Raw genomic sequence first — 25,470 nt, 5'->3', positions numbered from 1 at the left:
GTAGTAATTAAATTATAATATTGTAAATTTTTTTTATAATTTGATTTATACTGTTATCTTCTTTAAGTTTGTATAAATATCTTTTTGTGTTATTATACATAATAATTGTTTGTAGTTGTTTATAGTATTTAAATAATAATATATTACAATTCAATTGAAAAATAATATATTTGAAAAATCATTAATATTTTGATAAAAGTATTAACTTATGTTTACAGAGTTATAATTTTATAGAATTATATTTTTATGTAATATTAATAATAGAAAGTACCGGTAATTATTAATTCTGATTAATATTTTTATATATAAATAATATATATATATAAATGATTTATAATATTTAATAAAATGAATAGACAAATTCAATTGTTAATTAATTTAAAAGATTTCTTTATTAAAGTTAAATATTTGAAATGAATAATATTTGTGATTAAAAAAAATAAAATATACTATATATCTAAGTAAATCTACTATATATCTAAATGTTTTTAAATAGTGATTAAAATATATACAATTAAAACAATGATTACTAATTAATGTTTTTAATAAACTTAAAATAAAACCACTCTCTTTTGGGTTTCTGGGAGTTAATTCAAAACCAAAAATATATATTATAAGAAAACAATTATAGAAATTATATTTACAGTAATATATTTATATTACATAGATTTAATAAAATATTAAATTTGTTAATACAATAATTAACACCATTTTTATATAAGTTTTAATATTATTATTACACAGCAATTTGTTTTTAATGACAATTTATGAGTTCATAATATCAATATATAAGAGAAATGTTTAATGCAATTAAATGTTTGTTAAATTTATATAGTATTTATTGGAAAAGTGTTTTTCTAGAATATTAATATTGAATGATTTTAATTAATTAATTTATTATATTAATATTTTATAAAATACAAAAAACATCCTTGAGTAGTTTTCTATAAACACAGTAAATTACATTTAAGTTTAGTTTAATAAAAAATATATACTCAATAAAATTACAACTGAATAAACAAATATTTTATTTTATTGTATTTTAATATTAATAAATAAGAAATACAATTAAATAATTACTAGCACTTAAATTATTAATAATTATTTAGGTTAATAATAATGTATGTGTAATAATAGTTTTAAATTAAAACTTTTAATAAACATTTAAATTAGTTTATATGTATTAGTGTTGTTGAACAAGATATTGTCACGTCTTGGTCTTAGCAATGATCAAGACGTGACGGGTATCATACAAAACAAGACGTGACGGGAATATTAATCCCGTTTTTTCAAAATCTAGTCTCATCTGGGTCTTAAAAATACTAATAATTTTATTTTTAAATAATAATTTAATAATTATAGTTAATATTAATTATAATTAGAAATAATTAGAAATAATTAATAATTTTTTAATAATAAGTTTTATTTAAATATTTAATTTTTTATTATAATGAATATTAAATAAAATAAATGTAATAATTAAAAGTTATAATAAATTATTGCTAATATTAACTGGTTAATTTATTTTTTACAATTTATTACAAGATCTCGCATTTATTGCTTATAAATTTCATTTACAATATATATAAAAATTATTTAATTTTAGAAAATTTCTCATTAGAATTAATTATTAGTAATATTAACAGAAAAATTCTACGGGGTTTGGGACAAAAACGGCAACACAATTATGTATAGTCTATTGAATAGACATTTTTATCAATTATCCAATGGATATCAATATTTATTTAATTATTTCTAAGCAATATATATTCATAGCATAGTACTATGTACTAGTAATATGTACTACATATTAGTCTAAAATTTTTAGGATAAATTATTTTATAGCAATTTTTATTATATAAAAAATAATTTTATATAAACAATAATTAACTAATATAAATATAATTTGTTAAATAGCTTAAATAAATTATGTATTGTAATTAATGTTAAATTTAGTTAATTTGATTTTGTCGTTTTATGAAAACTTGTAATAATATATAATTTTATAGAAAAGTTAATATAAAATAATACAATACAATGCATTGAATAGAAATTTATATAATTATTTAATAAAATATAATTAAATCATAATTTAATTCATAATAAACAACAATTATTTTTAGTAGCCGTTAGTAATGGTTGTTATACTGTAGTCATAGTGTGTGTGACTGTTGTATAGTATTGTATGTTATTTATTACATATATGAGGAAAAAGGCTATAATATTATAATAGTTACTTAGTTTGTGTAAGAGATTAGAGTAAACAACGATTAAAATACTTGAGACTATGAGTCAATCAAATCAAATAAAACATATGTGAAAACTGTATATTAGTTTTATTATTATTATTATTATTATTATTATTATTACAGTCAGTATACGATATTAATATTTTTATAATACAATACACTGTATAATACAGTGCTGTATAGTATGTACTGTATTATACGCTCACACCATATAAACCGTTATACAGTAAATACATGTGAGAGTTGAGTTGAGGCCGGTTTCCAATGTCTTCAAACATTTTTAATGTCAGATAATGTGTGCATAACTATCATAACTATCACTACTATTACTACACTAAACACATACACACACATACTGTACTGTATTTCAGTTTAAAGTGAAAATACGTTATTAATAAAGTGTTTTTATCGCACATATCGTTAACAAATTAAACGCCCTTTCAATCAAACAGTATTTTACTTCATTTGATTTGATTTCATAGTTTTTTTTTGGTGTTTGTCTTTCATTTGTCGTCTATAAGTAGACATTCAATAAATCGTAAGTTCATTACACCTTAATTTGCCATCAAATTAGTCGATCATTTAATTAAACAAAATTTATTATTTTTATTGAAAGTCTCAGCAAAATGCGTGAAATAGTTCACATACAGGCCGGACAATGTGGTAATCAAATTGGTGCCAAGGTTAGTTTTAATATATTTATTTAAATTATATGATGAATTTATTATTAACAAAATTATTAAATATTAATATATTTTACAAATTATTTCTATTTATAGTAATAGTTATTTTTAACATTTATTTTGTCAAAAATATAAAATCGTGATTTACCATGCTTGAAATTATTATTGTGTATTAAAATTAGTTAAGAGTATAATAATTAACAATAGGTGTGGTTTTTTGAATAATAAATACAGTATAATTATATGTAAAATGTACTATCTCAATTTTATATATATCATAATTAACGTGTATTTTATATAAACATGAGTAATATTTTGGCGCATTATTTAATATGAAATTTTTAGTAATGTTTTACTGTTTTTTTGAGATAAAAAGCGATTTTATACAGTAGTACTACTATAGGCTCATTAATATACAATAATTGTCAAAAAATAAATAATTATTTGTAGTAAATGTGTTAATGATATTAAATTACATGATTGTAAAACAAATGGATATTTTAAATAACTATTTGTTTGACATTTAAATTATAGTATTTCTTATACAGAAGTCTAGAGTCTAGACTTACAAAAAATTGTTTAAATAATTGCGATAAAAAATTAATTGAAAAATATCAATATCTTATAAAAATTAAGGTCAAAGTCCTAGTATTGCGATTTTTTGGTTTATATTGCTATTAAATCTTAATTTAGTTTTTAAGTTAATAAATACTCTTTTTTTAAAAAACGGTAGTTTTGGGAAGTAATTAGCGAAGAACACGGTATCGATAAGACTGGCCATTATAATGGCGACAATGATCTTCAATTGGAAAGGATTAACGTATATTATAACGAGTCGTCGTGTAATTAATTTTTAGTTTTTTTTAAATATTTGAAATTTTAATAACCGGTAATTGATTTTAACTGTTAATTTCTCTAATAAACTAATAGCTAATACATATGTGCCGAGAGCTGTGCTCCTGGACTTAGAGCCGGGAACAATGGACGCTTGTCGTAGCGGTGAATACGGACAGTTGTTCCGACCGGACAACTTTGTGTTCGGCCAGAGTGGCGCCGGTAACAACTGGGCTAAGGGTCACTACACCGAAGGAGCCGAACTGGTCGACACTGTTATGGATGTGGTCCGCAAAGAGTCCGAGGGTTGCGATTGTTTGCAGGGCTTTCAATTGGCCCATTCGTTAGGTGGCGGAACCGGTTCTGGTATGGGAACACTTCTCATATCTAAAATACGAGAAGAATATCCCGATCGTATAATGAGTACATTCAGTGTTATGCCATCACCAAAGGTAATGACTTATTTAAAATAATAACTTTATTAAATATAATGTGTATTAAAGGTATCGGAAACAGTTGTCGAGCCCTATAACGCCACACTATCTGTTCATCAATTGGTTGAAAACACGGACCAAACCTATTGTATAGACAACGAAGCTCTGTATGATATTTGTTTCCGTACTTTGAAGTTGACTAACCCCTCCTACACCGATCTCAACCAATTGGTTGCACTAACAATGTCCGGTGTGACCACTTGTCTACGATTTCCCGGTCAATTGAACGCCGATTTAAGAAAATTGGCCGTAAATATGGTACCGTTTCCTCGTTTGCATTTTTTCGTACCCGGTGTCGCTCCGTTGACATCTGTAGGTTCGAAACAGTATCGAAACCTAACGGTTGCCGAACTAACCGCTCAAATGTTTGACGCTAAAAACATGATGGCCGCCTGTGATCCGCGACACGGCCGATATCTAACTGTGGCCGTTATTTTTCGCGGCCGTATGTCAATGAAAGAGGTGGACCAACAGATGGCAAACATACAGAATAAGAATAGCACTTATTTTGTTGAATGGATCCCAAATAACGTGAAGACAGCTGTCTGTGATATCGCTCCGCGCGGCTTAAAAATGTCCTCCACTTTCATCGGCAACACCACAGCTATTCAAGATATTTTCAAACGTATTTCCGAACAGTTCACTGGTATGTATCAAAAACTATTTTAAATTTAAAAAGTTATTTTAATTGAGATCTAATGTATTTTGCTTTATATAATAGCTATGTTCCGCCGAAAGGCTTTCCTTCATTGGTATACCGGGGAAGGTATGGATGAGATGGAGTTCACTGAAGCCGAGTCCAATATGAATGATTTGGTGTCAGAGTATCAACAGTATGAGGCACTTGAGATCGATGAAGAAGATTTCGATGATGAAGATGGACACGAAGAACCCATTGAACATGAAGACGCTTAAACATCATTACTGATTCACTATTATATTTTCAACATTGATATTCATATATATATATTGAATTTTTTATTAAATTACATTAAATTTTTTTATTAGTTTTGTTTAACAAATTTGAATAAATATTTCACTCGAAACAGTTATTAATAACTTATTATATTATATTTGATTTTTTAGACAAATTACGATATATATACTGTATTATTGTATATAGTTATGAAAATTATATAATTATTGATTAAACCAAAGTATTAATGACAAAATAGCAATTGTGATAATTGACACATTTGTTTGATAACAATTGTTTTTAATTTGAATTGTTTTGGATTTAACAGAATATAACTGAAATACTCCGGGACTAACATACGTGCCATTAATATAAAATATTTGACACATATAACTGCCTTCAGTGTCGAGTGTTGTATTAAATACAGTCAAAGACAAAATCATATTTGTTTTGTCCAGTTTATCGTTAGTCACATATTGGACACCTTTTATTTGACTGCTTGAAAATTTTTCACCTAAAAATATTAGTATATAAACAGTGTTAATATTTAATAATTAATATTAATAAGTATACACTGTATATGTAAACTGACTGAACATTTTTATAACAATTCCTGTACTTTTGATAACTTTCAAAATTGTACGGTAATAATATTCATTACCGGTAAGATATGCATAATATGAATACCGGTAGTATAAAAATAAACTTACGGTAATAATTGTGCTAAAAATAACTAACAAAAGTATAATAAAAATTTCTGACAGTATTTTGATATAAACAATTTTGTGATAAAATACTTTAAATAAGTAACTTTAAATAAGTTATTGTATATTATATTTTAAAGTATTTATAAATTGAAATATTTTATACAAATTATTTGTTTATACAAACTTTGATCTGTATAACATAGTGTACTGTTTAAAAAATTATTGTTTTAAACTAAATTGTAAACCGACACTTAATTTCTATCATATCAGTCAGTCTAATGAAGGTAATACTGTATTATAACACTAAATACAATACTGATTGATTCAATAGTCATATTTATATACCTGTATTGTGTAGAAAATAAAAAGGGTTGAACTCATCAATGCCTTCCTTATAATAAGCAATTGTCTGTAATTGATCGCTAGATTTCAAATAGTATTTACATTCAAAAGACACACTCTTTCCAACACTGAATTTATCGGTATTTGCCGTCAGATTCACATTTTCTATTAAATATTAATAAATTATTTTTTTTTTGTAATTATTAAATATAAATAGTAGTAAATAATATATATATATTGGGTGTAATATTTTCAAAACAATAACATGATATTTAAAATTTTATTACCTGTCAATTTAAATGGTACAACATTTTGATAATTTTTTAACATTAAATCTAAATGTTGATAATTTAACAATGGTTGACCATTATCATTTTCAATAGATACACTGGTTACATGATTTATGAATAAAATAATTAATAAATAAAACATTTTATAAATATTTTGTCTTAATATATCATAATAAACAACATTTTTAATAATAATTATAATTATTATGCAATAATGTAAGTTAATATAGTATCATTACAATGCAAGTTTCTATTGTTCCCATAAACTATTCATATATGATAAATAAAGTAAAATATTGCACAATAATAATGTATAAAATATTTTGATAATAACCATAGCAAATACCTTTTAATTTATAGGATAATACAATATTGTTTATCAAATACTGTATATGTTTATTTAAGGTTAAATATTATATCATATAATATTTAACCTTAAATAAACATATACAGTATTTGATAAACAATATTGTATTAGTAATATAGTAACTTTCATATTTAATCATAGCTTATAAGTTATATAAACTTTTATATGATTTATAGAACAATATAGAAATCAATTAAAATATTTTCAAGTTTTTCTATATATTTAAAATTGAATTAAATAAAAAATAACTTTATAGTTAACAAGCTCTGCTTTATATCAATATTCACTTACTGTTAATGTAATTTATTATTTTTTAAAAACATATTTAATTAATTCTAAGCATTTATTATTTAATAAAATTTAAATAATCTATAAATATTTTGCTTTTGAATTTTAATTTTTTAAGTAATATGTAAAAAACCTTTATTGTTCAAATTAAGGGGATTAAGTAAGCAATTTTTACAAAAAAATGGAGGCCTAAACTACAAAAATCGTAGTTTTATGGGATTATAGTTTGACTTCCCATTGATTAACTCTGATACCGGTTCACAACATACATGTAAAAGAAATAGTTTAACTAATTATTAAAACAAATAAATATTTAAATAATAAGCATTTGTTCTATTGTTTAGAAATAATATTTATAAAATAATTAAAAATGTTTCTTATATTTTTTACGCAAGTAAACATTTATTTATTCTCTTAATTTATTTGCACAATTATATTTTTAATTTGTATAAATTTATAAAATTATACAATAATACAATCATAATAAAACAATAATAGCTAATAAAAATGTTTAATTTTAGAAATATTATTGCTTAAATTAATTGAACGTTACATTAATAAGTAGCGTTAAATGTTTTGTTAGGTTTACTATTTTTATTTAATTATTATTTTTATAAATAAAATTAAACAGATCAATATATATTAATTATTATTTTTTTATTAAAAAGTGTTTAATATAAAAATACAGTATTAAAACATTTATACTATAATTTAATAATTATAACATTAACTCCAGTGTTTTGAATTTATGACATATTAGTAATTATTATATTAAAATATTATATATATTACTTTAAATGTAAAATTATTTATTATTAAACCAAATAATTAGTGACCAAATAGTTAGTATACTAATTGATAAATTTAATTGATAGCAATTGTTGGTTAGTTGTATTGGATATGATATAACAGCATATTCTTGATATCTATGAGTATTCCCATTGTAAGTACCATTTGTAAAAATAATGACACATTGATAACTGCCCATGGTATATTTTGTTGTTTTAGATACAGTTAAACTTAATTGCATTCTATTTTGATCCAAATAATCGTTGACAACATTTTCTACTCCTTTAATTCTACGATCAAAATATCGACTACCTTTATATTTATATATATTTATATATTATAGTAATATTATTATTATTATTATTATTATTATAAACAAAATAAAAATATATGATTTTATGTAAACCGTTATTTAAGATTTGAATACCTGTTCTGTTTTGATAATAAAAACAATTAATGCTTTTAAGTCCGTCCTTATAGAAGGCAACAGTCGTTAGTGAATCGATTGACTTTAAATCGTAATCACAAACAAATGAAACGCTTCGTCCGCTTTTATATTTAGTAGCATTTGCTTTGATCGATGATCTCTCTGGTTGTTAGGTATGGCCAACAATAAGTTAAATATATTGTAATTATAATAAACCTTTAATTACTCACAATTTATGACATAGATTTTGCCGATTATTGTTTTCGGCCTTAATTGCGGACAAATTTTGCCTAAAATACCTAAAGACCAACAGTGCTGTCACTAATGTACAGCAATTGTGCTGATGAAGGACTGAGACAATTACTGTCGGAAACATTATTGCAATAATTTGTCCGCAATTAAGACCGAAGACAATAATCGGCTAAACTTATGTCACAAATTGTGAATAATTAAAGTTTTATTATTATCAGTGATTTTCATAACATAAACCTAAATAAACATATTGTAATCAGTTTATTATATTCAATAGTTTATATAACAATTAATAATTTAAATAATACAGTATATAATATTTATTAGATTATGATATACATATGATTAGTTTTTATCTAATAATATTAATTAATAAAAATTGGTTTGTATTAAATTAAATATTAATCCTATTAAATCAAATTACTTATATATCTTAAACAATTATAGTATTTATAATAGAAATGTTTATAAAATTTTCTTTTCTTAAATTATTTTCTATATTAGAATTTAATAAAATCTGCATATTTTTAGATTTTGAATTATTAAACATTGTTATGTTAGTATTCATAGATTAATAATTTAAAATTGATATTTTTTAGTTTAAAATAAAAAACATATTTTGAATAAAATATATATACCTATATAAGAAATAGCTTTTGGTGATAAAGAATTATTGTTAGTGTTATTTACAATTAAAACATTATCAAAATTTTGCTGATAGTTTGATAATGATTGACCATCATGGATTTCAATAGTTTCACTGGTTACATAATTTAAAAACAATAAAATTATCAAATAATTTAACATATTTAATTTTGTTAAAGTAAAATATAATAGCACAATATAGACTAGACTTTATAAAATAGACTTTCAAATACTAATTAAAAAATTTTACTAACAATTGTAACTAACAATACAATTATTATATAGTTTCAATTTATTAATATAATGTGTAAAAATTGAAACAATAATTTACAAGTAAAACAATAATTGTAATATTATCAGTAAATGACTCAGTTTTGTAAAAATATTGTGTTTTGTTAATACAGATAACTATAGAGATAAGAAATTATTAGATTGTACAGTAAATGTGAAGTTAGTTTTAATATTAGAGAAAATTAATAACATTTAACATAAATAATATTTTGAATTTTTTTTTGAATTATTTCTTAATAACTTGTAAAGAATTCTACAGTATATGTATTATTATATATATTTTGTTATTAGTATTATTTTCATGTACTGTTAGTCTAATCATTAATATAACAGATGTAAATTATTTTTTAATTTTTGTAATTTTCAAAATAAATTAATTACTGAAATCTATTTATAGTTATATTTTTTATAAAAGTGTTTATTGTCTTTCTATGTTTTCTAATGTTTGACCACTTTATATCTGATAATTACAATGTATGCCAATATTGTCTAACAATTAATATTTAGTAATCTCCATATCGTTAACAAAAATTATCTATTATGTTAAATATTTAATAAAATAATTAACAAAAGTTTATTAGTTAGCTATTTTGAAATATAATATATATATATATATACAGTATTATTAATTAATAATTTTTAAATTACTACAATTTTAATCAAATTTTGTAATAGATTATATTATCATTTTTTTATTTAACTAATATTGCTCAATAAAATTGTAATAACAAACACATAAAAAATTATTATTATTATAATAGAGATATGTTTTATTGAAAATAGTTTAATTGAAAATATAATACATAATATTGTATAATTGTATTACTTATGATCACAAACTTGAAGTGCCGGATCATAAATGGTTTCCGAAGGACACTGAGTCTGTATGTGTTGGAACTGTCCGTTTCCCTGATCTATGCATCGGTGAAAAATTGTCGGGTCTTTTGGGTCCGGGAATGTGCCGACTTGAGTGCACTGGAAATCACTGGTTGGTGGAGGGTTTGGAGGCGGAGTTGCAGAAGTAGGTTCTGGATTAGGTCCCGGTCCCGGACCGACTGATCCTTTAAGCGCTTTATTGATTTCTGTAAGTAACGGAAATTTACCCTCACCACAAGAGCCGCTGAAGTCGTCCATATCTATCGACCAAACACACGCACCTCCCAGTCCTCGATTCTTAAGGAACGCTACTTTTTCTCTTAAACTTTGTTGGTCATCGTAACCGATCCATTGGTCGCCATACACAGCGTACGGCACCTTCTGGTAGATGTCGTCTCTTAATTTATTCCACGGCTGAGTCTTGAAGTTATCGCAAATCTATTTATTTTTAAATAAAATATTTTGTTTATTTTAGAAGTTTATATTAAATCATTTTGTAGACCAATTTATACCTCCATATATCCTAGAATTCCTGTTTGTCTGGTATACGGACCTTCTTTACATCCCTTACCAGTTGCTGGTGCTTTGAAACCATTTTCCAAAGGGTTGGCCAAAGTGAAGCCACGTCCATATAACGGGAGTCCCATTATCTTAAATATTAAATAAAATATAACAAACATACGGGTAAATAATGTATCTAAATATGCTATTATAAGGATGACTGACCAGTTTTTTGGGGTCGACGCCCAATTTGAGCCAATGATCGACACCATATGATACCGTAAATTGTTTTTCTTTATCATTGGCAGGATTTTCCCAGTGATATAGAGGAGCGTTATGTGCTGTTGTTTTAAAAGTATAGTTTATGTTTTTTACAAATAAAATATATAATAATATTAATAATTACAAGTTTTTGATTCCCAGCCTCCGTTGAAATCATATGTCATTAGATTAATAAAGTCCAACAATTCGCTGACTTCTTTGACATTATAGCCTCTATCAATGGTCGGCGCACCGGCAGATACGGCGGCTCCCAATAGATAACCTTTTGGCTTAAGAGCAGCTCTCAATTCACGTAACAGTATCACAAAGTTTTCTTTGTCGGCTTCATTGCCCGGTTCTCTGTCCTGATCGCCCACTGCTTTCTGACCTGGATACTCCCTAATAATAATAGTAACAATTAATAATAATAAAATAATTGTTTTGTCAATTATTGATGTAATACCAGTCGACATCCAATCCATCAAATTTATATTCGGCCAGAAAATCGACGACCGATTGGACGAACACAGCTCTCGACTGTGGGTTAAAAACCATTCGCGAGTACTTATCTGAGCCTTCATTCCAACCGCCGATTGAGATAATAGTCTTTAGAGACGGGTTTTGTTCGCGTAAAGCATTAAACTTGCGATACATTCCTATTAATCACGAAAAAGATATAATTATTAGTCTTTTTAATTATCGTGTCTACGAAACCAATTAAGCCATACCTCTACCCCACGGGAGTCCACTTTCCCAGTCCTCACTTCCCAAATCCAATCCCGGTTCAAATGCTTCAATTTTATTGGTCTCTTCATTTAGTTTAGCGAAACCATACATTAAATGTGTACATAATTTTGGATCTATATTTTTAGGATCAAACTTAACAAAAAATAAAAAAAATAAAATGTAATGGTTAGTCAAAGTGTTACTAATTTTAATTTGATGTTAAATTGATAATATACCTGTCCAGCATTTGGTCTATAAAATGACCATGAGCCCCAGTAGCATACAACTTTATAGTCAGTGTCTTTACTGTTAATTACTGATATTAAAAATTATTTAAAATAACAAATTTTTTATTTAAGTTTAACAAATTGTTATTTAAAGTTTACGAAAATCAGTTTTTAAATTGTTTTTTATAATAGTTAAAAAAAAGTTACCTTTGGCATAATTGATAGAGTGAGTCAGTATAATTGATAATGATAAAAGTAATATTAATGGGGAATTCATATTTATAAATGACAACTAAATTACTTTATTTATTTTTCTGAATCTATAATAATGTCTCAATTAAAATGAGACAAATTATATAAACTAATTGGTCTAATGTAGGAAATATTTATACTTTTGTTTTATGTTAGAAAACTACTTAAACGTCACTTTTTTGATAGATATACTATTTTTATAATAATATTGATATAATAGCAATAAATTCAGATCATTTAATGATTTATTATTGTTTTAATTTAATCTTTATTTAATTTTTAATTGAGCCATAATGTTGTAAAAAAATTTGAACTTATTATATCTTATATAAGTTTATGGTAAATTGTTTTATTTAAGCAATAGCATATTTAATATATATATATTAGATATAATTTATCAAAATAATTACAGTAATTTAGACATTTGAACACATTAAGGATATAATGTAGATTTTTTCTCTAAAAAATTGTGAAATGTTTTAGGATTAGTATATCAAGATTATTATTTAATAAAATAAATAAAATATTTTTTCTAAATAAATCCTATTAGATTATGATTGATCAAATAATATTGTATTAGCAATATTATATGTAATTTGATATCTAAATATTTCAAATGTACCATCATAAATTATTATTATTAATCAAATGTAACAATAGGTCTACAAAAATATGAAATATGCTATTGATATATTTTGAAAATATATTATACAAATATTATGCTAACCTTTATACTGAGTGTCTAAAGGTTGTATAAGTGTTGGTATTGTGTCGTAAATTAATAATAATAATATTAAAATTTTATGACTTACTTAATAATAAATATAAAAAATTGATAAAAAATTTGATATATTACTTTGTTTACGTTTTAAAAAAGATTCACACAATTCATGTATTAGTTGAACAGTATTATTAATACTGTATTATCTATGTTTGACCTTGTTTGAACTTAAATTAATTAAAAAGTCAGATATAATAATTAATTTTCATATACTATGTTTCACAACATTTTCATAAGTAATTCTAAAAATTTTTTTTTAGGTTTCTAAAATTATTATTTAATATTATATAATAAAAAAATTTTATGGTAAAGATAAATGAAACATTATAACATCTTTAATAAAAATTAATTTAAATTAATCAATGGCAATAAATATTATTATCTTTATTATATAATATTAAAAATTTATTTCAAAACATAATTTTTAATTAATTAATTATTTCGTAGAATCTTAGCAATAAAGTAAAATATTAAGCAACAAACTTATATTACTATACATTTTGATTGAAATGGTATATTATAAGTTATAAGTTTTAAACTATCATTATGTTAATTACATATTAAAAAGATTGAAAAACTAATATAATTAAAAATGTATTAGTTAATAAATCAAATATTTTAAAATATTATTTATATTGTCTGAATGTTTGTGATAAATAACAATATACTACTGAAATGCGAAAAAATTAAAATTATAATAATTTATATAAAATTGCTAAACTAGATTATATTATAAGTTTATTTATTATTTGTTTAACATAATTAATGTTTTTAAAGTTATTTCAAATTACTTCGTTAATATACAGTATATTTAAGGGGTTTAAATGCAAATTTAGTGACCGTATAACCACTGTTATAAATATTATGTAATTTATTTAATATATACAGTATATTCTGTAATATTATACTTAAACTGTACATTATATTGTTGACAATATAAATAATTATTTGTTATTAAATTTATAGAATAGAATATTTTTTAAGTCATATAAATTAAAATATCGTGTCTTAAACTATTTATAGTTATATTAGTTATATTGTATTAATCATTATTGTATTATTTAGTATAAGTAAATATAATAATTAAAGTCTATTATGATATTAATTCATTTTGCATATTATTATGTAATGTATTCAAAATATTGCTTATAATCATTTTTTTTAAATATCACGACATAATGATATAGTTTATTATACTTTTAAGTACATTAACATCATATATAGTAATAATTTGAATGATTTTTAATATAAATTAATTATTATCAATACTATAATATTTCATAAATATAAAAATTTTAAATATAATAAAAAATTTAATTCACAGTGTGCATGTTTGTGTTAATTAACAATATAATATTGAAATGTGACAATTAAAATAATAATAATTTATAAAAGATTGCAAAAGTTGAATGCTCATTTATTATTTGTTTAACATAATTAAAATGTTTTTTAAAAGTTATTAAAAATATACTTTTTTGAAATAGTATTGCTTATTATAATTTTTTGATATTACAATAGTGTAAAGTATTATATTATTTACTAAATTCAGAAAAGTTAAAATGCTTTTAATAAACCAAAAAATTGATAATCTATGCAATGATTTACAATGTTTAAGACAACACATGTATATCACCGGAATATCTCAATTTGTTAGTGGAGATAAAAAGCGATCGTTAATATATAATCCATATATTATATTATTTACAAACATATTATTAATATTAAGACATATTATATGCTTACTAACCGCTCATCCCTTAGTGACCGCACTATTAGGCGACTTCTCGATTGACTGGAAACTCAAACATCACTTTAATATATTAATGATATCTGTATTTAGTTTGCCATTAATTATTCAATTAATGTTTTTCATTCAATACAAATCCAATAAAATTGATTTTTTATATACATATCAACTGAATAGTCGTGAAGAGTATCGGATGAAACGTTTACACAGTCGTCAATTGAGAGTTTGCTTTAAACTGATTGATCTAACATTTAAATTTATATACTCAACATCTATGTTTGCCCTATCATTTGTGTCATTATATTTTCTCAATTATTCTATTGCCTACCTGTCCACTGTGGCATTGTTTTGGTCAACAATATATGCTATGTTTGGTTTATATGACTCGGGACTATATTTTTGGCCAATGATTTATTTTACACTAATATGCATTAAATTCAAACTTGAAGTTAAAAGACTTAACAATATAATTAAAAGCAAACAACCATTTGAAGTAATTAAGATGAAAACAGATTTATTTGCAATTTTTAATAAAAGCAATCAATTGAATCATTTTTGGTCAAAATATTTATTTGCTAATTGGTTGGCTATTGTATCAATTTTCGGTAGTTTTTTATTGCAGGCCATGTATGGAGGACTACCCATTTTCATACAAATAGTGTTTTACATATTATTTATGACTGGAGTAGTATATCTTAATTTGTTACTCATACCAGCCATTAAATTCAATGATGAGTGCAATACTACCTTTAAATTGGTTATCAGTTATATGGTTAACACTATTATAGTAACAAATGCTAAATTTAAAGTAAGATATTTAATTAATTTATTTTGCAATTAAACTTATAAAACATTTAAAAGTTTAAACTTAATATTACATCAATAGTAAATATTAACTTATATAAAAAATAATTAAGCTTTTTGTTTTTATATTTAATTTATTTAAAGCTAATGAGTCTTACAGAATGTTGTACAGAAAATTTAATTGCATTTTATTGTTGGCATCTTTTTCCTGTAAATGCCTTAAAATTTTGGGAAGTAAGTCATATGATATTTTAAATATACAGTATATATAAATTTATTTATATATATTAATTATTTAATATTCAATCTATTTCCATAATAGTTGATATCTCTAATGGTAATAACACTTATAAAGACTATTGAATTAAACCAAGTTTGATAAATAATAACATTTATAAGTAAAATGATATAATAAAAACACTGATTGTACCAACAATTAAGTTATTAACTTTGCTAACATACTGTCCACTGTTAGACACATAGATATATTTAATATCAGAAAATTCGCGACCTCTGACCACATAATAACCAGCGCACCTGTAGTTACCAATTGTCGATCGATTCAGAAATTTTATGGTATTCTTGACAATCACTGTCATTAACTGTTTATCAACTTTGGTGGTAATCTTATCGTCAATTTTATCGACTCCAGCGATGGATCGGAAATTTTTTTCTTTGCATAAAAATATTAAATATAAAATACATAATTTTTTTATATTTAGTAAATTTGTGTTTTTATAAAACAATTAATTAAATGAAAAATTTAATAACAATTACTGACCGCCATTTTCGCCATAAGTAAAGTAGACATTACTGTCTTTACTTAAATCAATTCGACTGAAAGCCGATTCACTTTTATTGTGACTGAACTCACATTTCAATGTAAACTCTTTTCTGTCGCCTTTAAACTCAAATTTTAAATCATGTTTTACACAAATAATTGAATTTATTATTAATAATAATAATAGTGTTATTTTAATAGCAAAAATAGTTAATCTTGATATCATTATTAATATTTTCTTATAAATTTTTATGTATATTATTATTATAAATATTATGAGTAATAATGATAATTTATTTGATTATAAATTAAGTAGTTTTATTTTTATTTTTTTTATAATCACATTAAAAATCATTTACTTATTATCTTCTTCACACACTTTAATTGAAAAACTATTTATTGTGATTAATAATAAAATGCTGAAAGTTAAACAAAATTTTATTTTTATTTAACAGCTATTATAGCATAATCATTGCTTAATATGTTATGTAAGCAAATAATAGAAGGGGTAACCAAATAATATGCTTGAAATAATTGAAAGTTTTATAAATTTTTAAGCAATTTTAATTAAGTATATAAATAAAAATACAATATTATTATTTTTATTATTAGTAACAAGTTGTTACTATTGTTTCATAAAATATTGATTTTTTGAACTTTCTAAATAAACAAATATTTAATTGAATTATTAAATATTAAAAATATTAATGTTAAATATGCAAACGTTTAAAGGTTATCCCACTGTACTGTATATAAATAAATATACAGTATATAGCATACTATATAAGATAAATATTTGTATTATAATTGAATTTGTCAATAAATCATTAAATGCTAACATAAATGCAGTGAACTTATTCACAAAATTATTTGTTTATACAATTGACAACTATTTTTGTTTGTTGTTTTATTTTTATTTTTCATATAAGTTGTATACAAATTATTTTTAAAAGATATTTAGAAATAAATAAAAATAAAATATTTTAGTTATAAAATAAATAATTTTGTTGTTACTAACAATAAATGATTTAAAAGTATACTAAAATAGTTGTATTATTAGAGTAGTAAATGAAATGAGAAAAATTATCAAATGATTAGTCAAATAATGAGAACTATTATTAGCACCAAATCCTGCGATATCTATCTGTTTATCATTTTTTGAGTTCACATAAATAGTTTTGTCGATCTGATACTCGACCCCATTGTCCACATAATATGCCTCACATTTATAGTTTCCCGATGTCTGTCGGTTCCAATATTTAACGGTATTCTCGACCAACACATAGTTGACATCCACCTCTTCCCCCATCATTGTCTTATCCGACTCCAGTCTATCAATACCTTTGATTTGTTTGAACTCTTTATCTAAAGAAAAATATAAATTAGATATTAATTTTTAAAAATAAAATTTGATAAATTAATATTAGATTTTTTTCAATAAAAAGTAGATAACATATATTGAATGACTTACTTTGAATTTTGTCAAATGTAAAATATGATAGGTCATCTTTTTTGATGTTAATGTGACTAAATATTTGTCCATTTTTATTATACCTGAACTCACACGTTAAGGTAAATGAATCGTCATAGAAAAATGATCCGGTAAACAATAAATCGTTAGTATTAACACAAATACATTTAGTAATTAATAAACAATTTATTATTATAACAGAATATAATTTAAACATAATTTAGCAATAATTAGTCAAATTATTATATAAAATAAATATAATTGTCTTAATTTATTTTAAATAAAAAAACGTTATGTTGTCTAACAATACAAATATTTATATTTATTACCTGTCAGATATCGATAAAACTTATTTAGCACTATGTAGGCGTTGACAATTGATAAGTTTACCTTGGTGATAGTTAATAATTACTAATTTCATCAACATTATTTTTAATAAGAGATAGTTTTATCTTAAATATTTAATTAATTAATTTATATTTGAATATAATTTTGAAATAGTGACCTTTACTTGTATATAAAATCAAATAGTCAATACAAATAATTATTTTTTGATTACAATTAATATCGTAAAAACTTTATATCAAAATTAAATATATATTTATAGCATATCATATTTATATTGTTTTCAAGTATTCAATATTTAAATATTTAATCAAAATTTATTGATTGTTCAAATAATTAACTTTAAATGAAAGTTTGTAATACATATATAAATACCATACGAATATACAAAAAAAAATAATAGTTTAAAAACATTAAAACATAAATAACTAATAGTTAAAGTACAAATTTAAAAAATGAATCTAAAATTAATAACAATTATTTTTGGCCTATTATTAATTATTAATAATATAAATTGTCAACAATTTGGTAATTTTGTAAATAATATATTGACTTATAATTTTATTAATATGTTTTGTATTTTTAAGAGCATCATAACAATCAACAACAGCACCAGAACAATCATCACCATCACAATGGACACAATGGACATATTGGGCACAATGGACACAATGGACACAATGGACACAATGGACACAATCGTCACAATGGCCAAATGGGAGGGCAAGGGTGGGGTAATCAGTTTACCAGTGCTCTTCAACCATTTGGACAGGCATTCGACTCAATGGCTTCGGGATTTGGGAATTTATTCAGTGATAGTATAATTTATATTATAAATATTTTATTTATAATTGAAAATTATTTTAATTATAGGTAATTTTGGCAGAGGATCTGGTAATAATAATAACAATAATCGAGGACGTTTTGGCAATTTTCGTAAAAAATAATACTAAAATACATGAAATATAAACAAATAATACTAAAATATTGAGTTTTAAATAAGATTTATTTTAATAATAAAAACCAATAAATTAATGCTTAACATTATATTTGTTCTCTATATATTTTTTAATTTAAATAAATAATTACTAATTTGTAAAAATAATAGATTTAAAAATATTTCTAAATAAAGGACAATATTTGTAAAATTTTAGTATACATTAAATAAGTATAAATTAGTTAAATATTATTTATAAAACAAATTATGATTATTTTTACTGATGATTGTGTGTGTCTTTACTGATGACAAACTTATCAATTATTTTTCCGTGCTTTCAAAATAATATTAAAATCAAATTTTACAAAATAATAATAATTATAAAAATATCAGTGATTACCTGTTCAACCGACACCTGTTCCATAGATATATGAGTCTTATTGTGGACAGTCATCCGACTGTAGCCGTAATCAGTGCTACGAAATGCACTCCAATCGGGAATATGTTTACGAAACTTTGCGTTATCTTCATTACATCCCTTATTTGATTTAATAAAAGAAAACATATTTATATTAATTAAATACTAGACCTTATTCTTAATACTATAACTCTTACAGCACTTCCACTCACAACGACTACCGGAGCTCCCGGATTGTGATATGGATTACTTTGACTGCCATTATAGATAACATTGTTATAGACAGGAAAGAAACGCTGATAATTGTGTTCGTGTCCATAGAGTTGAAGATCGACACCATATAAATGAAACAGTTTTTCCAAACCATACTTTGTGTGACCATTTAGTTGAATACCTTTCCTCAGTCGTCGTCTCTGATAACTAGCTCCAGTGTCACCAATTTCTGAGCACAATTTATCATTAGTCATACAATACAGTGGTTTGTGAGCCATAGTTATTATCCACGGCCTGTGCGCTCTGTTCTCGGGGCTATTGGCTGTCCGCAGGTCATCCTCAAGCCATTCATATTGTTGCCGAATCTGATTCTTTCCATATTTTGTATAGTAATAGAATTCAGTGGACAGGGATACTATGTGAGCCGGTCCCACATCGAAACTATAATAATGATTATTAATGTGTCCATTAGTCTTGTCTATCATTGAAAACCGGTTGTCATAATTTGAGAAATTACTGTACAATAAAAGACACAATTAATAATATAAACATTTTAAGGGATAATATATAATTATTGTCTCACTATTTTTGTTCGTGATTTCCTGGACACACCTGATAGGGAACATACGCTGCTATGGGCTCTATTAAGCGCATAAATTCATCGCCAACCCGTGCGTTGTCCTAAAATTGTTTTATTTAGTCAAATAATTTTAGATCTTAATTGTTAACAAATTAGTCATACAGTATGCAAATTGTAGGCCATATCTCCCACGTGAAGAATTGCATCAAATTTTCCGCGACGAACATCCTGTTCGAGAAACGGCAGTGACCTGGCATTGGTGACACCCATATCACCAAAAACAGCAAACCGTGGACTCCAGTCAACACCTGAAGTCTTTGTCACGAATTGATAGACAAGACTCCATCCGTCATCACTCCCGCAGTGATACTCTTGTAATGAAACGGAAATTCAATATATTATTGTTGATTCCGATGACAATATAAGTGAAAATAAAATTATTTACTGTATTTATGTGAAGGCTTTAAGTCAGTGATAAGCACTCGATGTATATATAGATGTCTTTTCTCTTGGCCTCCGTCGACAAATCGTGTGGTTCCTCCAAATGCTTTCATATCAAGATCTTCAACACCGTATTCAACCCGTGGATGACCAGTGATGTGATGCATTGTCACCCAAGTGACCATCATTTGTGTGGCATCGGCTGTACGTATAAATGTTATTAACATAAAAATAATCATCTTATATAAGAAATACTGACCTCCGTATGACAAATGAATTTGTTCGGGTCTTTGGTCAACATAGCCGATGACTACTGTCCACAATGTGACCAACAGTAACAATATAATCAATTGATTCATGACAAGCCAGAAAAAATTGACAAAAATATTTAAAATAAAAAGTTTATCTCTATTTAGTTCAATGACTACTGTATTATCTCAATAGGCTATCTTGAAAAAGTGTTTATCATAAATTTGAAATTATATTAACAGTAACTTCAGTTGATTTGATTAAACAAATTAAATCAATTATTTATAGTTTGGACAGTTATTGTTTGTATATTACTAATTATCACTCATATTGATAATAAATTATTATTATTATTATGTGATAAAGTCTGTGTTTTCCATAATAACAATAATAATAAACTTTATTTAAAATTAATTACTTTAATATTATACACTGTATACAGTAATGTATAATATACTGTATAGTATTAAACAATCTTCAATTATGTGAACAACAAAATATCATGATTTTTAAACACTTTCGATAGATATAATTATAGTTCACTAAACTAATAGCATTAAATTTTATGATACAATAAAAAACTCAAAATAATTATATTTTAATTTATGTTAAATTATTTTGTAAAAAAAGTATAAAATGAATTCATAATATATTACATATACTGTATGTCATCACTTTCTTTGTATAAATATTTTGTGTAAAAGTTATTTACTACTGTGTATTAAATTGTAAAAATTATCTAATATACTGTACATTTAAAATTGTGTATTAAAATGCTTACAACATTATTGAGTAATTTTTATTAGGAATTATTGATAAATTGTATAAAAATAATAAGAATAATAAAAATGTTTTTTAGTAAACATATTTATTTTTATTACTGACTATTATAACTATTATTATTATTAATGAATATAATTCAGTCAATTGAAATGATTGAATTAATAAATAAAACATGACATAAGCATCTATCAAATAACTCATAATATTTTTATATAACATTTCGTATGAATTTTAATTTAATTGATGCATTAAATGTATATTTATAACATTGTATGCATTAGTAACAAACTAATACCCTTATATAAAATTATGTAAATTTTAATTGATTATTTATATTAATGTTTATAAAATAAATGCATGTTTTTATTTATTATTAATTAAAAAATTATTTGTTGTTGTTTATTTTTAGATAAACAAATAATTAATTTTTATTTAATTATATTAAAATATAAATAAAACTATAAGAAGACCTTGAAAAATATTAAAACAAATTAAGTTATCTTAATTCATAAAAGATTATTATAAAATATTTTTTATATTAAAAATACAATAAAATTATTTCAAGTTGCATTAATAAATAATTAATGAAATAATGTTATAAATAAATATTATAGTTATACTACATGTGGTGCAATCATAACGATTTAACAATGATAGACAGATATGATAGAAAATTATTTATGCAAAAATAATTAAATTTTCAATTAATTTACTTTGTATAATTTTGGTTTTTAATTAAAGCCAAATTAAACTAAATCAATATATAAATTAATTAATACTATTTGACATCAAAATGTATGTATTGTTGTATATATAGTATACGTTTATTACTATGTAATTACAATTTAAATTGAATAATCCTTAATTTATATTATATATAAAAAATTATAAAAATAGTTCAATTATTGAAAATGTCACAAAACATTTATTTTAGTCAATACAACTATTCAATAGTTACAGTAATTTCTGATTTTTCCTGTGTATAAAATTTATTATTCAATTGTAAAAATATTTTAATTAATTTATTAGTTAATTATTTTTGTGTGTAAGTACAGTACATTTTTATTAGTTCAATGATTGAAATAAACATAAATTGATAATACTCAGTAATTAATGTATAAAAATATGTAATTAAGTTTTTAATATAAAATAAAATAAGATGTTAGTTTCATAAATAAGGTTATACATTAGTTAAAAATTTGTGTTTGAATTTAATAATAAATTTATGCGGTACATTTACTGGATCAGCACTGGTAGATCAAATTTGAATTGTGCAAAATTATGACAGGACAAACGAGTGCACTTCAGGCGCTTATGCACCTACTCAAGTCATATATTGGGTCAGGTATTTTGGCAATGCCCAAGGCATTTAGGTTGGTTATAAATATATAGATAATTATTGTATATAATATTTTAATATGTTATATAATATAGAAAGTATGTATTGTCATATTTACTTATATATATATATACACACAGTTATTCTGGTATTATAATTGGATGCATAGGAACACCAGTAATTGGTTTATTATGTCACACTTGTATTCATATGCTTATTGATATCAATGAATATTTGTGTCAAAAGTTGTCTTTACAACCCATGGATTATGAAGAAGTAGTTAATTATTATTAATTTATTAGAATTTAATAGATTATATTTTTTATGTAATTAATTCATTTTTTAAATATATATATATATATAAATTGCAGCTAGCTGAAAAAGTGTTTGAAAATGGTCCTGATAGATTACAAAAATTTTCTAAAGCATTTCGTATTGTAGTAACATCATTTTTATTTGTGGCACAAATGGGTTTTTGTACAACTTATTATGTGTTTATTGCAAGCAATATAAAACAGGTAAGATTTTTAAAAAATAATATAAAATTAAAAGTATAGATTGTAATTACAACAACAAATTAATTTTAATTATGATTTTGTATTATTAAGTTTTCAGAAAGTGTATCGACTAATGGCTGGTCGTGTGTATCAATAGAATACTATCTGTTAATTGTATTACCATTTTTGGTGTTAATTAGTTTTATTAAAAACATAAAACATTTATCAATTGCCTCAATGTTCGGTAATGTCCTACAATTGGTGTCATTTGTGATAATTATTTACAACTTAGTTTCACAAATGGATAACATCAGCGATACAGTACTAGTAAGCGATAAAGTGCCGCAATTTTTCAGTACTACAATGTTTACCTATGAGGGAATCACTGTTGTAAGTGTGCTAATGACCTTGATTATTTTGTGTTTTTGTAAAATTTTCAAATTGTGTTTTATCCATAAAAATATCGCAAATATATCTATTTTAAAATAAATTCATAGTTTTTGTGCTGTAACTCTAAATAATTATTCTTCAACCCCCTCCCCCTATATTTTATGAACGTCTTATTCGGATAACACTTTAAAATTAAAGAATATTCTTATATTTAGACAATGGGTTTGTATCGATCAATGAAGAATCGGCGCAATTTTGATAAGCCCTGCGGTGTTATCAACAATGCCATAGCTATAGTGATAGTGTTTTATGTAACAGTAGGGCTGTTAGGATATTTGAAATATGGGGATCAGGTTGCAGGTAGTATCACACTATCGCTGCCCAAAAAGCCGATCTACGAATCGGTACAATTGATGTATTCAATCGCTATATTTATCTCATATCCCATACAACTATATGTGGCCATAAACATTTTGTGGCCACTGATTTACACTAAACTACATGAGCGTAAAGTGAGCTCATGTATCATAGATGTCTGTAATTATGGATTTCGCACGTGTTTAGTGCTACTTACGTGTAAGTCACGTATTGATATATTAATTAATTACAGTACATGCATAAACTAATAAATTATAAATTTATTTTAATTGTATTTAGATGCACTGGCAGCATTAATACCAAAACTTGATTTGATACTATCTTTAATTGGTGCAATTTCATGCAGGTTAAATTTAAAATAAAATAAAACTATATATTATATAAATATTTTATATTATTAAAAATGCTTGAAAATAACATATTTTTCATTTAACATATTAATAGTACTGTTGCTATAATGATACCACCAATACTTCATACGATGATATTTTATGAATTAAAAAAAGGTTATTAATTTAATTATTTTTATACAAAAAATTATAAGTCTAATAAATTTAATTAAACTATAGAGACATTATCGCGGTTGTGGTTATGTATTAGAAATGCATTTATCTTTTTGTTTGGACTCTTGGGCTTCTGTATCGGCACATACTTCTCACTTAAAGATATTATTGAATCTATAGATATCTCTGATGTTGATAATTGCTAATTGTTTCGTGTAATATATTGTTGACTAAAAAATATATTTTTAATTCGCATAATTTACAATTAATATATATTTTTAATAACAAATTAAACAATTGTAATGTATAATAATATATTTAAATTAATTTATTTATTGATATTTGCATTTTGTATTTAAACAGTAGTTTCAATAGACATTGAATATTTTGTATGTG

General features: G+C 23.5%; 6 protein-coding genes across 6 annotated transcripts; 2 read left to right on the top strand and 4 right to left on the bottom strand.

The window, feature by feature from the left end:
• The first annotated feature begins 2,436 nt into the window (after window positions 1-2,436).
• LOC128959857 (tubulin beta chain-like) lies at window positions 2,437-5,252 on the top strand. Its single transcript, XM_054305876.1, has 6 exons — window positions 2,437-2,787; window positions 2,866-2,932; window positions 3,666-3,774; window positions 3,863-4,218; window positions 4,270-4,906; window positions 4,982-5,252. The coding sequence occupies exons 2-6, from the start codon at window positions 2,876-2,878 to the stop codon at window positions 5,173-5,175; spliced, it is 1,353 nt and encodes a 450-aa protein (XP_054161851.1). The 5' UTR covers window positions 2,437-2,787; window positions 2,866-2,875; the 3' UTR covers window positions 5,176-5,252.
• A 148-nt stretch (window positions 5,253-5,400) lies between these two features.
• On the bottom strand, window positions 5,401-6,593 carry LOC128960206 (uncharacterized). Its single transcript, XM_054306277.1, has 3 exons — window positions 6,513-6,593; window positions 6,229-6,390; window positions 5,401-5,690 (listed from the first exon to the last, which is right to left on the bottom strand). The coding sequence occupies exons 1-3, from the start codon at window positions 6,553-6,555 to the stop codon at window positions 5,401-5,403; spliced, it is 495 nt and encodes a 164-aa protein (XP_054162252.1). The 5' UTR covers window positions 6,556-6,593.
• Window positions 6,594-7,952: 1,359 nt separating this feature from the next.
• On the bottom strand, window positions 7,953-9,528 carry LOC128959958 (uncharacterized). The gene is made up of 3 exons (XM_054305999.1): window positions 9,277-9,528; window positions 8,387-8,548; window positions 7,953-8,271 (listed from the first exon to the last, which is right to left on the bottom strand). The coding sequence occupies exons 1-3, from the start codon at window positions 9,443-9,445 to the stop codon at window positions 7,976-7,978; spliced, it is 627 nt and encodes a 208-aa protein (XP_054161974.1). The 5' UTR covers window positions 9,446-9,528; the 3' UTR covers window positions 7,953-7,975.
• An 801-nt stretch (window positions 9,529-10,329) lies between these two features.
• LOC128960519 (chitinase-3-like protein 1) lies at window positions 10,330-12,518 on the bottom strand. Its single transcript, XM_054306621.1, has 8 exons — window positions 12,373-12,518; window positions 12,175-12,254; window positions 11,941-12,091; window positions 11,676-11,868; window positions 11,358-11,611; window positions 11,177-11,292; window positions 10,963-11,100; window positions 10,330-10,888 (listed from the first exon to the last, which is right to left on the bottom strand). The coding sequence occupies exons 1-8, from the start codon at window positions 12,440-12,442 to the stop codon at window positions 10,397-10,399; spliced, it is 1,494 nt and encodes a 497-aa protein (XP_054162596.1). The 5' UTR covers window positions 12,443-12,518; the 3' UTR covers window positions 10,330-10,396.
• Window positions 12,519-19,560: 7,042 nt separating this feature from the next.
• Window positions 19,561-21,483, bottom strand: LOC128960205 (acid phosphatase type 7-like). Its single transcript, XM_054306276.1, has 7 exons — window positions 21,195-21,483; window positions 20,940-21,137; window positions 20,657-20,865; window positions 20,498-20,595; window positions 19,899-20,430; window positions 19,684-19,821; window positions 19,561-19,617 (listed from the first exon to the last, which is right to left on the bottom strand). The coding sequence occupies exons 1-7, from the start codon at window positions 21,292-21,294 to the stop codon at window positions 19,561-19,563; spliced, it is 1,332 nt and encodes a 443-aa protein (XP_054162251.1). The 5' UTR covers window positions 21,295-21,483.
• Window positions 21,484-23,248: 1,765 nt separating this feature from the next.
• LOC128960204 (neutral amino acid uniporter 4-like) lies at window positions 23,249-25,280 on the top strand. The gene is made up of 8 exons (XM_054306275.1): window positions 23,249-23,340; window positions 23,447-23,582; window positions 23,678-23,824; window positions 23,915-24,193; window positions 24,409-24,769; window positions 24,851-24,917; window positions 25,016-25,077; window positions 25,141-25,280. Exons 1-8 carry the CDS (start codon window positions 23,249-23,251, stop codon window positions 25,278-25,280), a joined length of 1,284 nt encoding a protein of 427 aa, XP_054162250.1.
• The last annotated feature ends 190 nt before the right edge of the window (window positions 25,281-25,470 follow it).

Source organism: Oppia nitens, unplaced genomic scaffold (assembly GCF_028296485.1).
Source record: "Oppia nitens isolate AA-2021 unplaced genomic scaffold, nextdenovo-longstitch-racon4-pilon3 scaffold4_pilon_pilon_pilon, whole genome shotgun sequence".
Taxonomy (NCBI): Eukaryota; Metazoa; Arthropoda; class Arachnida; order Sarcoptiformes; family Oppiidae; genus Oppia; species Oppia nitens.
This window is presented reverse-complemented; position numbering and strand designations above follow the sequence as displayed.

What these genes read in the sequence shown, in the direction of transcription:
- LOC128959958 (XM_054305999.1), bottom strand. Translation starts at nt 9,445, where the DNA reads ATGTTAAATTATTTGATAATTTTATTGTTTTTAAATTATGTAACCAGT. An exon ending in AAAAGCTATTTCTTATATAG is followed by an intron (nt 8,549 to 9,276) that starts GTATATATATTT and finishes CCTAACAACCAG; the next exon opens with AGAGATCATCGATCAAAGCA. An exon ending in TTATTATCAAAACAGAACAG is followed by an intron (nt 8,272 to 8,386) that starts GTATTCAAATCT and finishes ATAAATATAAAG; the next exon opens with GTAGTCGATATTTTGATCGT.
- LOC128960519 (XM_054306621.1), bottom strand. Translation starts at nt 12,442, where the DNA reads ATGAATTCCCCATTAATATTACTTTTATCATTATCAATTATACTGACT. An exon ending in CTCTATCAATTATGCCAAAG is followed by an intron (nt 12,255 to 12,372) that starts GTAACTTTTTTT and finishes TTTTAATATCAG; the next exon opens with TAATTAACAGTAAAGACACT. An exon ending in AGGCTGGGAATCAAAAACTT is followed by an intron (nt 11,293 to 11,357) that starts GTAATTATTAAT and finishes TTAAAACAACAG; the next exon opens with CACATAACGCTCCTCTATAT.
- LOC128960204 (XM_054306275.1), top strand. Translation starts at nt 23,249, where the DNA reads ATGACAGGACAAACGAGTGCACTTCAGGCGCTTATGCACCTACTCAAG. An exon ending in GCAATGCCCAAGGCATTTAG is followed by an intron (nt 23,341 to 23,446) that starts GTTGGTTATAAA and finishes ATATACACACAG; the next exon opens with TTATTCTGGTATTATAATTG. An exon ending in GTGTTTAGTGCTACTTACGT is followed by an intron (nt 24,770 to 24,850) that starts GTAAGTCACGTA and finishes AATTGTATTTAG; the next exon opens with ATGCACTGGCAGCATTAATA.
- LOC128960206 (XM_054306277.1), bottom strand. Translation starts at nt 6,555, where the DNA reads ATGTTAAAAAATTATCAAAATGTTGTACCATTTAAATTGACAG. An exon ending in TGTACCATTTAAATTGACAG is followed by an intron (nt 6,391 to 6,512) that starts GTAATAAAATTT and finishes AATATTTAATAG; the next exon opens with AAAATGTGAATCTGACGGCA. An exon ending in TTATTTTCTACACAATACAG is followed by an intron (nt 5,691 to 6,228) that starts GTATATAAATAT and finishes TAATATTTTTAG; the next exon opens with GTGAAAAATTTTCAAGCAGT.
- LOC128959857 (XM_054305876.1), top strand. Translation starts at nt 2,876, where the DNA reads ATGCGTGAAATAGTTCACATACAGGCCGGACAATGTGGTAATCAAATT. An exon ending in ATATTATAACGAGTCGTCGT is followed by an intron (nt 3,775 to 3,862) that starts GTAATTAATTTT and finishes ATAAACTAATAG; the next exon opens with CTAATACATATGTGCCGAGA. An exon ending in GTGTTATGCCATCACCAAAG is followed by an intron (nt 4,219 to 4,269) that starts GTAATGACTTAT and finishes TGTGTATTAAAG; the next exon opens with GTATCGGAAACAGTTGTCGA.
- LOC128960205 (XM_054306276.1), bottom strand. Translation starts at nt 21,294, where the DNA reads ATGAATCAATTGATTATATTGTTACTGTTGGTCACATTGTGGACAGTA. An exon ending in TCGTTGTGAGTGGAAGTGCT is followed by an intron (nt 19,822 to 19,898) that starts GTAAGAGTTATA and finishes AAATCAAATAAG; the next exon opens with GGATGTAATGAAGATAACGC. An exon ending in AACAGGTGTCGGTTGAACAG is followed by an intron (nt 19,618 to 19,683) that starts GTAATCACTGAT and finishes TTATTTTGAAAG; the next exon opens with CACGGAAAAATAATTGATAA.